The 18,170-nt window shown below is 43.6% G+C and overlaps 1 protein-coding gene across 1 annotated transcript in view; it reads right to left on the reverse strand.

Annotated features, from left to right (window-relative positions):
- Positions 1 to 18,170, reverse strand: part of LOC124776375 — a 352,178-nt gene that overhangs the window by 286,477 nt on the left and 47,531 nt on the right. Inside the window, exons 2-3 of the mRNA XM_047251339.1 lie at positions 7,383 to 7,604; positions 7,104 to 7,267 (exon numbers count right to left, since the gene is read on the reverse strand). Coding sequence (XP_047107295.1) covers positions 7,104 to 7,267; positions 7,383 to 7,566 — 348 coding nt within the window. The 5' untranslated portion in view covers positions 7,567 to 7,604. The remainder of the gene's footprint in view (positions 1 to 7,103; positions 7,268 to 7,382; positions 7,605 to 18,170) is intronic.

An 18,170-nucleotide genomic window follows, 5' to 3' on the forward strand; every position in this document is an offset into this window, starting at 1 on the left:
GGATCAAGTAGGTAAAAAGACGAGGGCTAATAGAAATCCTTGGGTAACAGAAGAAATATTGAATTTAATTGATGAAAGGAGAAAATATAAAAATGCAGTAAATGAAGCAGGCAAAAAGGAATACAAACGTCTCAAAAATGAGATCGACAGGAAGTGCAAAATGGCTAAGCAGGGATGGCTAGAGGACAAATGTAAGGATGTAGAGACTTGTCTCACTAGGGGTAAGATAGATACTGCGTACAGGAAAATTAAAGAGACCTTTGGAGAGAAGAGAATCACTTGTATGAATATCAAGAGCTCAGATGGCAACCCAGTTCTAAGCAAAGAAGGGAAGGCAGAAAGGTGGAAGGATTATATAGAGAGTCTATACAAGGGCGATGTACTTGAGGACAATATTATGGAAATGGAAAAGGATGTAGATGAAGATGAAATGGGAGATACGATACTGCGTGAAGAGTTTGACAGAGCACTGAAAGACCTGAGTCGAAACAAGGCCCGGGAGTAGACAACATTCCATTAGAACTACTGATGGCCTTGGGAGAGCCAGTCATGACAAAACTCTACCATCTGGTGAGCAAGATGTATGAGGCAGGCGAAATACCCACAGACTTCAAGAAGAATATAATAATTCCAATCCCAAAGAAAGCAGGTGTTGACAGATGTGAAAATTACCGAACTATCAGTTTAATAAGCCACAGCTGCAAAATACTAACGTGAATTCTTTACAGACGAATGGAAAAACTGGTAGAAGCGGACCTCGGGGAAGATCAGTTTGGATTTCGTAGAAATTTTGGAACACGTGAGGCAATACTAACCTTACGACTTACCTTAGAAGAAAGATTAAGAAAAGGAAAACCTACGTTTCTAGCATTTGTAGACTTAGAGAAAGCTTTTGACAACGTTAACTGGTATACTCTCTTTCAAATTCTGAAGGTGGCAGGGGTAAAATACAGGGAGCGAAAGGCTATTTACAATTTGTACAGAAACCAGATGGCAGTTATAAGAGTCGAGGGGCATGAAAGGGAAGCAGTGGTTGGGAAGGGAGTGAGACAGGGTTGTAGCCTCTCCCCGATGTTATTCAATCTGTATATTGAACAAGCAGTAAAGGAAACAAAAGAAAAATTCGGAGTAGGTATTAAAATCCATGGAGAAGAAATAAAAACTTTGAGGTTCGCCGATGACATTGTAATTCTGTCAGAGACAGCAAAGGACTTGGAAGAGCAGTTGAACGGAATGGACAGTGTCTTGAAAGGAGGATATAAGCTGAACATCAACAAAAGCAAAACGAGGATAATGGAATGTAGTCTAATTAAGTCGGGTGATGCTGAGGGGATTAGATTAGGAAATGAGACACTTAAAGTAGTAAAGGAGTTTTGCTATTTAGGGAGTAAAATAACTGATGATGGTCGAAGTAGAGAGGATATAAAATGTAGACTGGCAATGGCAAGGAAAGCGTTTCTGAAGAAGAGAAATTTGTTAACTTCGAGTATAGATTTAAGTGTCAGGAAGTCGTTTCTGAATGTATTTGTATGGAGTGTAGCCATGTATGGAAGTGAAACATGGACGATAACCAGCTTGGACAAGAAGAGAATAGAAGCTTTCGAAATGTGGTGCTACAGAAGAATGCTGAAGATAAGGTGGGTAGATCACATAACTAATGAGGAGGTATTGAACAGGATTGGCGAGAAGAGAAGTTTGTGGCACAACTTGACTAGAAGAAGGGATCGGTTGGTAGGACATGTCCTGAGGCATCAAGGGATCACAAATTTAGCATTGGAGAGTAGCGTGGAGGGTAAAAATCGTAGAGGGAGACCAAGAGATCAATACACTAAGCAGATTCAGAAGGATTTAGGTTGCAGTAGGTACTGGGAGATGAAGAAGCTTGCACAGGATAGAGTAGCATGGAGAGCTGCATCAAACCAGTCTCAGGACTGAAGACCGCAACAACAACAACTTATGCTCTTCATATAATTGCTAATCTTGGAAATAAACATATCAACTTCCTGACATATTTTATGTATTTCCACTCAATAGCATTGTATGAAATAATTTTCTGGGGGTAATTCATTACTCCGAAATAGAGTGTCAATTGCATAAAAGTGAGCAGTAAGAATAATATGCACCAGTCACCTGTGGAAGTCATGTAGATACCTCTTCAAGGAGCTAGGCATTTTAGCTACGCTACCACAAAACATAGTTTCACTAATGAAATTCATCATAAATAATCCAAAAAAAATTGAGAATAGTGATGTACATACCTACAACACTGGAGGAAAAAATGATCTGTATTACCCATTGTTAAAACTGTCAGTAGCTCAGAGAAGAGTTCAATATTCAGCAATAAAAAATGTTTGACCATTTGCCCAGTAACATAAAATGTCTGACAGGCAGTAAAGTAGGTTTTAAATCTAATTTATAATCATTTCTTTATAATAGAAGGAAACATTCCACGTGGGAAAAATTATATATAAAAACAAAGATGAGGTGACTTACCGAACGAAAGCGCTGGCAGGTCGATAGACACACAAACAAACACAAACATACACACAAAATTTACAGACACTGTTTGTGTGGATGGATATGTGCGTGTGTGCGAGTGTATACCTGTCCTTTTTTCCCCCTAAGGTAAGTCTTTCCGCTCCCGGGATTGGAATGACTCCTTACCCTCTCCCTTAAAACCCACTTCCTTTCGTCTTCCCCTCTCCTTCCCTCTTTCCTGATGAGGCAACAGTTTGTTGCGAAAGCTTAAATTTTGTGTGTATGTTTGTGTTTGTTTGTGTGTCTATCGACCTGCCAGCGCTTTCGTTCGGTAAGTCACCTCATCTTTGTTTTTATATATTATAACCATTTCTCCTGTACAACTACTCCTACTCCAGTGACAAATTTCTACTTAACAACTGAAAAAAAAACTTTGTTTTGGTTTTAAGTGTAGCTGCATGAGTAGTAGTAATATTAACACTAATCATCTATACATATCTTTTACACTGATTTGTTCCACATCATTTCATTTCAATAAAAGTATCTTTCAATTTATGTATGAAACATGTAACTATCTAATTAACTCTATGATTTCCATTTCACATTCTACAGCAATTAAAGTAGACGACCTGCTTTTATATGAGTATTGCATTCCACAAATATGCAAGACATGAGTAGGTCTCAAACTTACTTTCTGAGTTTGTGAACCAATCAGAATACCTTATCACAATGTTTAATGTTATTATTAAGCTTTATATCTGGTTTCTTTTCCTTTTAGAAGCAATTCATGTAATATTTTCATCAGGAATTTGTATGTTTTCATCAAGTCAAAGGAGTAACTGTGGTGTAATGTGTTTCACTGTTATTTATTTCTTATGGTGAATGTATGTGATAAACTGTGTGAATATATTATGAGAAGGATAGACTGCTACTCACCATATACCGGAAATGTTGAGTGGCAGAGAGGTGCAACACACACACACACACACACACACACACACACACACACACACACACACACACACACACGAGCGCGCGCGCGCGCGACCACTGTATCTGGTTGCCAAAGTCAGACTGGGCAACGCACGGTGGGAGAAGCAATCTGGATGGTGGGGGTAAGGAGGAGACTGGGAAAGGGAGGGATGGCAGAATAAGGGAAGGGGACATTGAAGTGCTTCTTGTGGGGAACAAACAGGGATGAAGTGAAGAGAGGGTAGGTGCAATCAGGAGGTTAGACGAGGGCGTGGGGAGGGGGGGGGGGGGTGTAGGGTGGAAGCAGAAAACGGATTTAAGTAACAAGACTGGGCCTTGATGGAACACAAGGCTGTGTACCTGTGTAGTGCTGGAATGGTCACACCATCCAGCCACAGAGGAGCATTCTGCTCGTAGCTCAGTACCCAACTCAATCACATTCTCCGCCAGGGTTTCAAATATCTGGATCACATAGTTGCTGCCCACCATGATGTTCTTCATTTCAATGACCGCTTCATAGCCTGTGCCATCTGAATCCTTCCTACAACAGCAGCTTTTCCGAATTATGCAGGTGGGGATTCTCCCTGTAATACATACTTGGTCTCATAACTCTCCTTGTCTCAACTTTCATTACTCTGTCTTTTACCAACCTATCCCCTTCCCTGTTCCCATTCCAGCACTACACAGCCTTCTATTGCATCACCTTACCTACAGCCTTTATACTTCACTTCTTTCCCACACCCCACCCCTAACCTGCTATCCCTCCCCCTCCCAGTCTCCTCCTCACTCCTACCATCCAGACTACTTCTCCCATCACATGCAGTTGCTTGCAACCTGGCCTCAGCAGCCAGAGACAATGGTTATGTGTGTGAGTGTTGCATTTGCGTGAATATGTATGTGTGTGTGTGTGTGTGTGTGTGTGTGTGTGTGTGTGTGTGTGTGTGTGTGTGTTAAATTCAGATAAAGGCGTTTTGGCTAAAAGCTTACTTGCTTAGCAGTCCTTTTGCTGTACCTGTCTGCCACTTAACATTTCCGCTATATGGTGAGAAGCAATCTGTCCTCCTCATAATATTGTCGTTATTGCATCCTGGATTTTCTGTTGTTTGAAATTGCGTGAATACAAAAATGTTATTGGACAGAACTGTTATTACTGGTGTGTCATAAAATGAAATGCATTGTAGCTGTGCTACAGTTACACTCATGACCTTAACATTCAGGGAGAAGGTGCTACAAGAATTTACAGAACAACTGGTTTCACTTGTGAGAAGTTGCATTCCAAGTGTTCAGACAATGTGTAGTTTACTGCTAAATCACAGGCGTAGACTTAGCATTACTTCATCCAAGAACTGCTACAGCCTACAGTTTTGCCAGATTGTGCAGATAGCCAGACTTCGTGTTATCGGTGTGGAAATGTCATTTGCCACATGTCACAATTCGTGCAGACTTTGAATCTGTAGCAGCTGGCCGCTGGCACATTTTATGTCAAACAGCGGTCGAGAATACAGTAACCAAAAGCAATACATAACCCACAGAATAATTATCCACAAAACACAGGCACTAAACAAGAGAGTCTAGTATAGCCAGGCACTGTACTTTAGTGTTCTTACCTCTCTATAGCATAAGAATTTTTATAAAAATACTCTTTGTAAGTTTGCTGGATAAAATTCATTTTTAGGTAAACCATTTAGAGCTAACTGAATTGTGCACCTCACACTGCCTGGAATCAAGTAGACTCTTTTTTTTAAAAAAACAACAACGTTGTCAGCTACAGAATTTAAAGAGAGAAGACTGCCGAAGCATATTATGGTTGAACTGAGCACTAAAAAATGAACTTTTCTTTTACCTCTAAAAATGTTTTTCATATACTGCATTGATGCAATACCAGTTAAACAATCTCCATGGACGTGATACATTGAGCAATGCCTGAAGGAAAACAGGATCTCAGTAGGGTATTAGATATGCTACAAACATAGTGCAATATTGTTATAAGGGAAAAAATTCTTTTTCCTAAATTTTAAATGATCTCCTCCTTTAGATACTTGCAAAAGAAGACTTTTTCCTTTTTTCAGTGTTCTGTAACAAATAGTGAAAATACTTTCCATGTTGTGAAGTTTAAATTTTTCCTGAAGAACTGAATATTCACAGAAGGTTCCAAATTGTCCTTAAGAGATTTGTTTTCTTTGGTATTCCAAAGTATGTCTGCAGTATGCAGCAAATGGCAAGTTTTCCACATTCAGTATAGCATATCATCTCTTGCTGTAGCACACCACTGACACAGTGTGTTTTTAAGCATTCCTGTAAGGAAACAATCTAGCAGTGAAAAAACTGGTGCAGGAAAATACCCTGGCCAGCAGTGAATAATAATCTGAAATACAATGTCCAAAATAGGCAAATATGTTCTTTTGTTACAATTTCACATGAAGGATGTTCTCAACATCAAAAATAAATGTTTAATTGTTAAAATGGAAGTAATTTATTTAAAAATGCAAAGTTTAGGGAAAGTCTTCGGTATTGCTCAGTCTATCAGTAACAGGAAGACTGTTTTGGTGATTATATAGAATTAGCCATCCCAATCACCTGATCTTAAACCGTGTGTCTTCTGGCTGTGGGGTTATCTAAAAGATGTTACATTCAGAGCTCCATTTACAAACGGAGTTGAACCAAAGGCACGCACTCCGCAACGCATTCTTAATGTGAGCTCCAAGAAACTCCAATCTGTTGTGGAAAGAGCTGTTTCTCAGTTTCAACTAGTGACAGAAAACAGCACACTGAGCCTGTCTTGTGTCAGTCTCTCAACAATTAGAAACCAATGTCATTTTGCTTTTTTACGAGGGTTTTGGCTTCAGGACATTTAAAATCCAATTTTTCCCATCTGATGTGATATGATCTTTCCATGGTGGATGGGCTTACCTAACTAACAATGCCACGACTGCTGGCTACCGAACTTGTGTAGTCACACACACTGAATGGTATGGATGGTGCAATGTGCAACTCAAACCATAGCCATCGTATTGCATTTCGCCTGTCATTTACAGTGACCCAGTTTACATTAGGACACTTACAGCACCACCCATTGGTAAAATTTTTGTTAAATTTTTGTGTGTTCCTTCATGTTTCTGTTCAAATTTGACATCACTATGAGCAGTGATTCTCTTTTTACAGTGTTTTGAAGCTGGAACTTTAATCATGGGCACCCTGTACTTTATTCATGTTCACATGCTTTAAAATAAATCTTCAGCGTGATTCTTCACCTGGTTTACAATGGTAGCAATGATCATTACACTAGCTCCCACCATCTGTCACAACATTAATGTGTCATCATCACACCTGGTAAGGTTTCAGTTCCATAACCAAACAAATTAATATTGGCCATAGCAGTACCCATTCACTGCTTAGCTATTATTACAGTTAATGACATGGTATTATCATCATCATCATCATCATCATCATCATCATCATCGAAGCTGTCATTACTGGCAAGTGGAACCTATAAACAGATGATGCTTCCACTACACAATTAGCAGTCACCAGACAATGCCAAGGAGGAATATTTCCAAAAGCTCATGTGTTTTAAACAATCCTATACAACTTCAAATCCAAGGGAAAAAAATTATAAACTACAGTCACAGTGCAACAATAAATTCCATACTTACAAAACTTGAAGATGAAGTATCCATTTGCTTTTTATTACAAATTGAACCACTTTTCATGTTATTGAGAAAATGGAATAAACTGTTATCTTTATTATGTTCTGGTTTCTCTGATTCCGCACAGCTTTGGCTGGATAGACTTGTTCTAAGCGACTCATGGAATGAACCTACAAAACAAAACAAAATTTAAAGTTTGGCATGAGTATGTTTACAGAAAAATGTGTAAAACTCAGCTCTTCATTAAGGATTGTTAATGGAAAATATGTTATACAAGTGACTTACTAGTTTCTGACAAATTTGATCTTTCCAGTACTTTTTGTGCAAGACTTCTTTGCATTCGTAGCTGCAGATCAGCTTCTAGTTCACTCCTTTCCATATTACCGTCTACACTGCTGTCAAAAGTGGCTCCACAACTTTCATCAAGTTTCTTTTCACTTGTTTTAGTTATGGCAGCGTAATGCCACATGTTTATCTTTTGTAACGAGCAACATACATGTCTCCACCCTGTTTTAAAATGATAGAAAGAATATTTATTTTACATGAAACAACTATGCCAAGTCTATGAGATAAAACACTGCAAGCTAACAATAAATAAATTGCTTTTCTAATTGGATATGTCATTGTGGTCTTCATTCCAAGGATTGGTTTTCTATGATATATGATCACAATCAAGCCTCTTCATCTCTCCATGTAACTACTTAACCAAAATCCACCATCTGAACCTGCTTATTGTATTCAAGCTATTGTCAATGTCACACACACACACACACACACACACACACACACACACACACACACAAAAACAAACAAACAAACAAACTTCCATTACCAAACTGATGATTTCTTGATGCCTAAGAACATGTCCTTGGTCAAAATTACTTCATTATCTAACACTATTTGGAATAGTTAACTTTTTCTAAGTATTAACTGTTTTATTTATAAGACTAAAAAAAATTATATAGTTTTGATTTTCATGTACATATATCGCCATTCTGTTTAAACAATAATTTCACATTGAGAAAGATAATAATTCATTTATGTAATGCAGTTTTTGTATGAAATACAGAAAATTGTCAGAGGAAAGTTCTAGAAATACACTACATAAAATTCAGAAAAATTATTAGAACTGTAAATAGTTAATAATATATAACATAGTTCACAAGGTAGTAGGTTATATCACATAATGTAATTTTAGCACTGAAACTTCTGAAATATTAGTACCAGCAGTCAAAATAATTAAGTCATTTAGTTGGAATTGGCATGTTTCAGAAACCAACTGTTTAAAACTCATATTGCACAAAATTTTGTATAAAAAAAAGAAACTATATAAGAAATCAAATGATGTCAAACATTTCCTTCATTTTTTAAAACATTTTATGTAATTTTTCATTATAAATAGCAAAGTATTAATACTAATAATGAACTTGTCCAGTTAGAATATGTGTAGTTATTATTGTGGTTGTTAAGAGTTATTTGTAATTGGTCACATATTAAAGTATGCCTCCCCCCCATGAATCACGGACCTTGGCATTGGTGGGGAGGCTTGCGTGCCTCAACGATACAGATAGCCGTACCGTAGGTGCAACCAAAACGGAGGCATATCTGTTGAGAGGCCAGACTAACGTGTGGTTCCTGAAGAGGGGGAGCAGCCTTTTCAGTAGTTGCAGGGGCAACAGTCTGGATGATTGACTGATCTGGCCTTGTAACACCAACCAAAATAGCCTGGCTGTTCTGGTACTGCGAATGGCTGAAAGCAAGGGGAAACTAAAGCCGTAATTTTTCCCGAGGGCATGCACCTTTACTGTATGATTAAATGATGATGGCGTCCTCTTGGGTAAAATATTCTGGAGGTAAAATAGTCCCCCATTAGGATCTCCGGGCGGGGGACTACTCAGGAGGACGTTGTTATCAGGAGAAGGAAAACTGGCGTTCTACGGATCGGAGTGTGGAATGTCAGATCCCTTAATCGGGCAGGTAGGTTAGAAAATTTAAAAAGGGAAATGGATAGGTTAAAGTTAGATATAGTGGGAATTAGTGAAGTTCGGTGGCAGGAGGAACAAGACTTTTGGTCAGGTGAATACAGGGTTATAAATACAAAATCAAATAGGGGTAATGCAGGAGTAGGTTTAATAATGAATAGGAAAATAGGAATGCGGGTAAGCTACTACAAACAGCATAGTGAACGCATTATTGTGACCAAGATAGATACGAAGTCCACACCTACTACAGTAGTACAAGTTTATATGCCAACTAGCTCTGCAGATGACGAAGAAATTGAAGAAATGTATGATGAAATAAAAGAAATTATTCAGATTGTGAAGGGAGACAAAAATGTAATAGTCATGGGTGACTGGAATTCGAGTGTAGGAAAAGGGAGAGAAGGAAACATAGTAGGTGAATATGGATTGGGGGACAGAAATGAAAGAGGAAGCCGCCTGGTAGAATTTTGCACAGAGCACAACATAATCATAACTAACACTTGGTTTAAGAATCATGAAAGAAGGTTGTATACATGGAAGAACCCTGGAGATACTAAAAGGTATCAGATAGATTATATAATGGTAAGACAGAGATTTAGGAACCAGGTTTTAAATTGTAAGACATTTCCAGGGGCAGATGTGGACTCTGACCACAATCTATTGGTTATGACCTGTAGATTAAAACTGAAGAAACTGCAAAAAGGTGGGAATTTAAGGAGATGGGACTTGGATAAACTGACTAAACCAGAGGTTGTACAGGAATGGGGGAAAGAAATACAGTAGAAGAAGAATGGGTAACTTTGAGGGATGAAATAGTGAAGGCAGCAGAGGATCAAATACATAAAAAGACGAGGGCTAGTAGAAACCCTTGGGTAACAGAAGAAATATTGGATTTAATTGATGAAAGGAGAAAATATAAAAATGCAGTAAATGAAGCAGGCAAAAAGGAATACAAATGTCTCAAAAATGATATCGACAGGAAGTGCAAAATGGCTAAGCAGGGATGGCTAGAGGACAAATGTAAGGATGTAGAGGCTTATCTCACTAGGGGTAAGATAGATACTGCCTACAGAAAAATTAAGGAGACATTTGGAGAAAAGAGAACCACTTGCATGAATATCAAGAGCTTTGATGGAAACCCAGTTCTAAGCAAATAAGGGAAAGCAGAAAGGTGGAAGGAGTATATAGAGGGTCTATACAAGGGCGATGTACTTGAGGACAATATTATGGAAATGGAAGAAGATGTAGATGAAGATGAAATGGGAGATATGATACTGTGTGAAGAGTTTGACAGAGCACTGAAAGACCTAAGTTGAAACAAGGCCCCGGGAGTAGACAACATTCCATTAGAACTACTGACAGCCTTGGGAGAGCCAGTCCTGACAAAACTCTACCATCTGGTGAGCAAGATGTATGAGACAGGCGAAATTCCCTCAGACTTCAAGAAGAATATAATAATTCCAATCCCAAAGAAAGCAGGTGTTGACAGATATGAAAATTACCGAACTATCAGTTTAATAAGTCACAGCTGCAAAATACTAACACGAATTCTTTACAGACGAATGGAAAAACTGATAGAAGCCGACCTCGGGGAAGATCAGTTTGGATTCTGTAGAAATGTTGGAACACGTGAGGCAATACTGACCCTGCGACTTATCTTAGAAGAAAGATTAAGGAAAGACAAACCTATGTTTCTAGCATTTGTAGACTTAAAGCTTTTGACAATGTTGATTGGAATACTCTCTTCCAAATTCTGAAGGTGGCAGGGGTAACATACAGGGAGCGAAAAGCTATTTACAATTTTTACAGAAACCAGATGGCAGTTATAAGAGTCGAGGGACATCAAAGGGAAGCAGTGGTTGGGAAGGGGGTGAGACAGGGTTGTAGCCTCTCCCCGATGTTATTCAATCTGTGTTGGTTGGTTGGTTTGCGGGATTAAAGGGACCAGACTGCAACGGTCATCGGTCCCTTGTTCCAAAACTTAAATCTACCACACAGAGTAAAAAACGGATAATAGAGACAACAGACAACACAGGACAAGAAAAACTCAGACAAAGAACAGACATAACAAATTAAAATCACGCGGAGTGTGGCAGTGGTTGGCCAACCACAGAATAAAAAGGGAAAAGCCAACCACCGAAAACACATTAAAAACTCAGTTAAAAACTGTAGGACAAAGGCCAGAATCAACACAAAACAATAAAATAAAACATAAACACTCATATTAAATGATAAAAACCCCCTGCCCGAATAAAACGTAGAACTAAGCCAGCCATAGCAGGGTCATCAGTTAAAAGGGCAGGGAGCGTATCAGGCAGCGCAAATGTCCGCCTGACCACAGCTAAAAGGGGGCAGGCCAACAAAATGTGAGCCACTGTCAAAGCCGCCCCGCAGCGACAAAGAGGAGGGTCCTCCCGACGCAGTAAGTAACTGTATGTCAGCCGGGAGTGGCCAATGTGGAGCCGACAAAGGACGACTGAGTCCCTGCGGGTGGCTCGCATGGATGACCGCCACACAGTGGTCGTCTCCTTAAGGGCACGGAGTTTATTGGGCGTGATCTGATCGCGCCATTCAGTGTCCCAAAGCGCAAAAACTTTTCGGCGGAGGACCGCTCGCAAATCAGTCTCTGGGAGGCCAACATCCCGAGATGGTTGCCTGGTGGCCTCTTTCGCCAGGTGGTCAACATGTTCATTGCCCGGGATACCGACATGACCGGGGATCCACACAAAGACCACAGAGCGGCCGCAACGGGCAAGAGTATGCAGGGACTCCTGGATAGCCATCACCAGACAAGAACGAGGGAAATACTGGTCGAGAGCTCGTAAACTGCTCAGGGAATCGCTACAGATCACGAAGGACTCACCTGAGCAGGAGCGGATATACTCTAAGGCTCGAAATATGGCGACCAGCTCAGCAGTGTAAACGCTGCAGCCAGCCAGCAAGGAACGTTGTTCAGAATGGTCCCCTAGAGTTAGCGCATAACCGACACGACCAGCAAGCATCGAACCGTCAGTGTAAACAACATCGGAGCCCTGATACGTGGCCAGGATGGAATAAAAGCGGCGGCGGAAGGCATCTGGAGGGACTGAGTCCTTCGGGCCCTGTGCCAAGTCAAGCTGAAGGCAAGGGCAAGGAACACACCATGGGGGTGTACGCAAAGTGGCCTGAAAAGGAGGTGGAACAGTGAAAACCCTAAGCCCAGAGAGAAGCTCTTTGACGCGGACCGCGATCATACAACCTGACCGGGGCCGGCGTTCTGGCAGATGGACGACCGATCGAGGGAAAAGGAGACGATAGTTTGGATGCCCGGGCAAGCTAAAAACATGGGCAGCATAAGCGGCCAGTAATTTTGGCGCCTGAACCGCAATGGAGGGACGCCTGCCTCCGCAAGTATGTTGTCCACTGGGCTGGTCCGGAAAGCACTAGTGGCAAGGCGTATTCCGCTGTGTATGATTGGATCCAGTACCCGCAGCGCAGATGGGGATGCTGAGCCATAAGCCAGGCTCCCATAATCCAGACGAGACTGGATTAACGCCTGGTAGAGCCGTAACAGGGTAGATCGATCGGCACCCCAGCGGGTGTGGCTCAAGCATCTCAGAGCATTTAGATGCCGCCAACACGCCTGTTTAAGCTGCCGAATATGAGGCAGCCAAGTCAGCCAGGCATCAAAAACTACACCCAAAAACCTGTGGGTCTCCACCACAGCAAGGAGTTCGTCGGCAAGATAAAGCCACGGCTCAGGATGGACTGTTCGGCGCCGGCAGAAATGCATAACGCGGGTCTTGGCAGCCGAAAACTGAAAACCATGCGCTACAGCCCAAGACTGCACCTTACGGATAGCGCCCTGTAGCTGACGTTCAACAGCTGCAATGCCAGTAGAGCGGCAGTAAAGGCAGAAGTCCTCAGCATACAGGGAAGCGGAGACAGAATATCCCACCGCTGCAGCGAGCCCGTTTATTGCGATTAAAAACAGGCAGACACTGAGGACAGATCCCTGTGGTACCCCGTTCTCCTGGACTCAGGAGGAACTATGGGAGTCCGCAACTTGCATGCGGAAGGTACGATACGACAGAAAATTTCGGATAAAGATCGGCAGAGGGCCCCGAAGACCCCATCCATGAAGCGTAGAAAGTATGTGATGACGCCATGTCGTATCGTACGCCTTCCGCATGTCGAAAAAGACAGCGACCAGTTGCTGACGGCGGGCAAAGGCAGACTCACCAGATTGTCGGTGGCGGAGCGGCCTTTACGGAACCCACCCTGGGACGGAGCCAGAAGGCCCCGAGACTCCAGTACCCAATTCAAGCGCCGGCTCACCATCCGTTCGAGAAGCTTGCAAAGAACGTTGGTGAGGCTAATGGGGCGGTAGCTGTCCACCTCCAAAGGGCTCTTGCCCGGTTTCAATATGGGGATGACAATGCTTTCCCGCCACTGCGATGGAAACTCACCCTCGACCCAGAGACGGTTGTAAAGGTCGAGGAGGTGTCGCTTGCAGTCCACTGGAAGGTATTTCAGCATCTGACAGTGGATGCGATCTGGCCCAGGAGCGGTATCAGGGCAAGCGGCAAGGGCACTGTGAAATTCCCACTCACTGATGGAGCATTGTAGGATTCAGAATGGTGGGTGCGAAAAGAAAGGCTCCGACGTTCCATCCACTTTTAATGGAGCGGAAGGCCAGGGCGTAATTGGAAGAAGCGGAACTCAGAGCAAAATGCTCTGCCAAGCGGTTGGCAATTTCGTCTGAGTCTGTACAAACTGCTCCATTCAGTGAGAGCGCAGGGACGCTGACAGGGGTCCGATAGCCATAGAGGCGTCGGATCTTGGCCCAGATCTGCGATGGAGAGACATGGAGGCCAATGGTGAACACATACCGCTCCCAGCACTCCTGCTTGCTTTGGCGGATAAGGCGGCAGGCCCGCACACGCAGACGTTTGAAGGTAATGAGGTGTTCAATGCAGGGATGTCGCTTGTGACATTGGAGTGCCCGCCGGCGATCGCTAATCGCTTCAGCGATCTCAGGCGACCACCAAGGCACAGTCCGCCGCCGAGGGGACCCAGAAGAACTGGGAATGGAAGATTCGGCGGCAGTAACGATGCCCGTGGTGACTGATTGAACCACGCATCAATGCCATCATTAGAGAGAGGCTCAATAGCGGCAATGGAGGAAAACAAGTCCCTTATTCATTGCCCACCTGCAAGGGCGCCCAGAAGACTGACGCTGTGGCAGTGACAGAAAGATCGGAAAGTGGTCACTACCACACAGGTCGTCATGCACTCTCCATTGGACAGATGGTAAGAGGCTAGGGCTGCAGATCGAAAGGTCAATGGCGGAGTACGTGCCATGCGCCACACTGAAGTGTGTGAAGGAACCATCATATAACAGCGAAAGATCGAGCTGTGCCAATAAATGCTCAATGGTGGCGCCTCGACCAGTCACCACTGACCCACCCCACAGAGGGTTATGGGCGTTGAAGTCGCCCAGTAATAAGAAAGGTGGCGGCAATTGGGCTATCAGCGCAGCCAGGACATGCTGTGCGACATCACCATCCAGTGGAAGGTAAAGACGGTAACAGCCTGTGGCATCCACACCCGAACAGCGACAGCCTCTAAAGCTGTTTGTAGAGGGATAGACTCCCTGTGAAGAGAGTTAAGGACATATATGCAGACGCCACCAGACACCCTTTCATAAGCTGCCCGGTTCTTATAATGACTCCGATAGCCACGGAGGGCAGGGGTTCGCATTGCTGGAAACAAAGTTTCCTGAAGAGCAATGCAGAAGAAAGGGTGAAGGCTGATAAGCTGTCGGAGCTCAGTTAGATGGTGGAAGAAACCACTGCAGTTCCACTGGAGGATGGAATTGTCCATGGCTGAGAAAGGCGTGACAGGACTGGGAAGGCAGATTACGCCTCTGGGTCACCTGCTGCCTCCGATGGACCTCTGAGGGACCGGCGAGATCGAGGTCCTCAGCGGACGCAAGAATCTCCACTGCATCCTCAGACGCAGAGCTTGTAGGTAGCGGTGGAGTAGGTGCCAATGCAGGTGTCTTGGTCTTACGGGCCTTCAATGTAGTTTTCTCTCGCTGTTCCTTTCGTTGTCGTTGTTGAGAGGGCTTATTGGAGTCAGTCTCCGGGACCGAAAATGATCGCGAAGCTCGACGACTAGCGGCCTGTGGCTTCTTCAGCCACTGGTTGGTGTCTACTGTGCCGCTGGTAGGAACCTGGGAAGGGATCCCTTCCGAGCGAGAGAAGCCGAAGAAGACTTACGCTTCTCTGGCTTAGAAGTGGGGACTGGTGTCCCCGGTGGTTTAGTGGGTTCTGCTCCCGAGGTGGATGGTGTGGGAGCAACAGCGAGAGAAGGGGCCCCCATCGTCAAGGGGGCAGGTGAGGTCCTCTGACTCTGAGAGCTGACTGTTTGTGGTGCAGCTAAAGGAGCTGGAGCAGGAGTGACAGTTGAGGCATAAGATGCCATCATGCACACGGGATGTAGCTGTTCAAATTTCCGCTTAGCCTCAGTGTAAGTCAGTCGGTCCAGGGTCTTATATTCCATGATTTTGCGTTCTTTCTGTAAGATCCTGCAGTCTGGCGAGCAAGGTGAATGAGGCTCTCCACAGTTGACACAGATGGGAGGCGGAGCACATGGAGTATCGGGATGAGATGGGCGTCCGCAATCTCGACATGTGAGGCTGGAAGTGCAGCGGGAAGACATATGGCCGAACTTCCAGCACTTAAAGCATCGCATCGTGGGAGGGATATAGGGCTTGACGTCACAACGGTAGACCATCACCTTGACCTTCTCCGGTAATGTATCACCCTCGAAGGGCAAGATGAAGGCACCGGTAGCAACCTGATTGTCCCTCAGACCCCGATGAACGCGCCGGACAAAATGAACACCTCTACGCTCTAAGTTGGCGCGCAGCTCGTCATCAGACTGCAAAAGTAGGTCCCTATGGAAAATAACACCCTGGACCATATTTAAACTCTTATGTGGTGTGATGGTAACGTCAAGATCCCCCAACTTGTCACAAGCAAGTAACCTGCGTGACTGGGCGGTCGATGCCGTTTTTATCAAAACTGACCCAGAGCGCATTTTGGACAAGCCCTCCACCTCCCCAAACTTGTCCTCTAAATGCTCTACAAAGAACTGAGGCTTCACGGAGACAAAGGATTCCCCATCAGCTCTGGTACAGACGAGATACCGGGGCGAATACGTGTCACTGTCATTCATTGCCTTTCGTTCCTCCCATGGTGTGGCCAGGGATGGGAACGATTTGGGGTCATAAACGTTACCTTTAAAATGAGCCCTCGAACTCTTAGAGACTGCTGGTGGCTGGCCACCAGCAAGAGATGATGTGCCACGCTTCATTGCGTGTCATCCACCCTGATGCCACCTACTCCGACAAAGGGCCCTCCCCATGGGCGCCACCCAGCCACAGCAAGGGCCACCTGGCAGGATGGCCATTGCCGGGAGTCCTGATGCCCCAGGGTGATGGGCATCTACTCCTTGGCATACATGGGGAGTAAATGGCACAGGCATCAGTAGAGCAATCCCTGTGTTGTCAGGGGGCTACAACCAACAGGGTACATGGCGGCCCCACCACAACAGATTGGCTACCGTGCTGGATCTTAGGTGCAAAAATGTATGAGGTCGTCGTCGCAGCGAAAAACAACACTACACAGTGCAGCGTGGAAATCGCACCCATGGACGTATCCTCGCCCAAGAGATGGAAAACGAGCTGGACACCATTGCTACGACGAGAAAGCCGGCTAAAGGTCTCAATGCACGACAGATACAGTGCACCATGTAAGGCGGCCTTCCCCAACTGGCTCATTCTTCGGAACAATTTAGAAAGATGGAGGTCAAACCCGAGAGCGGACCATCACAGAAGGCCAAAACATTTGAGACTCCTTTTAGTCGCCTCTTACGACAGGCAGGAATACCGCGGGCCTATTCTAACCCCCGAACCCGCAGGGGGCTATTCAATCTGTGTATTGAGCAAGCAGTAAAGGAAACAAAAGAAAAATTCGGAGTAGGTATTAAAATCCACGGAGAAGAAATAAAAACTTTGAGGTTCGCCGATGACATTGTAATTCTGTCAGAGACAGCAAAGGACTTGGAAGAGCAGTTGAACGGAATGGACAGTGTCTTGAAAGGAGGGTATAAGATGAACATCAACAAAAGAAAATGAGGATAATGGAATGTAGTTGAATTAAGTCAGGTGATGCTGAGAGAATTAGATTAGGAAATGAGACAATTAAAGTAGTAAAGGAGTTTTGCTATTTGGGGAGCAAAATAACGGATGATGGTCGAAGTAAAGAGGATATAAAATGTGGATTGGCAATGGCAACGAAAGCGTTTCTGAAGAAGAAAAATTTGTTAACATCGAGTGTAGTTTTAAGCATCAGGAAGTTGTTTCTGAAAGTATTTGTATGGAGTGTAGCCATGTATGGAAGTGAAACGTGGACGATAAATAGTTTATACAAGAAGAGAATAGAAGCTTTCGAAATGTGGTGCTACAGAAGAATGCTGAAGACTAGATGGGTAGATCACATAACTAATGAGGAGGTATTGTATATTATTGGGGAGAAGAAGAGCTTGTGGCACAACTTGACTAGAAGAAGGGATCGCTTGGTAGGACATGTTCTGAGGCATCAAGGGATCACCAATTTAGTATTAGAGGGCAGCGTGGCGGGTAAAAATCGTAGAGGGAGACCAAGAGATGAATACACTAAGCAGATTCAGAAGGATGTAGGCTGCAGTAGGTACTGGGAGATGAAGAAGCATGGACAGGATAGAGTAGCATGGAGAGATGCATCAAACCAGTCTCAGGACTGAAGACCACAACAACAACAACATTAAAGTATGAAGGATATAGAATTGTTATAAAAGTTTGAAACAAAAAATGTACTAATTTGTGTGAATACTTCTTTGAAAACTGGGACAATACAAGATATGAGCTAAAAGTCAGTGTTTCATTGTATAGTCTTAAAATATGACTTGGGCCTCTCACTGATAAACAGCGAGAGCTAATTTCATCAGATCAATATTCCTCAAAAATTCAAAATATTCTTTTTGTTATAAGAGAAAGTGCATA

Source organism: Schistocerca piceifrons, chromosome 2, assembly GCF_021461385.2.
Source record: "Schistocerca piceifrons isolate TAMUIC-IGC-003096 chromosome 2, iqSchPice1.1, whole genome shotgun sequence".
In the NCBI taxonomy this organism is placed as follows: Eukaryota; Metazoa; Arthropoda; class Insecta; order Orthoptera; family Acrididae; genus Schistocerca; species Schistocerca piceifrons.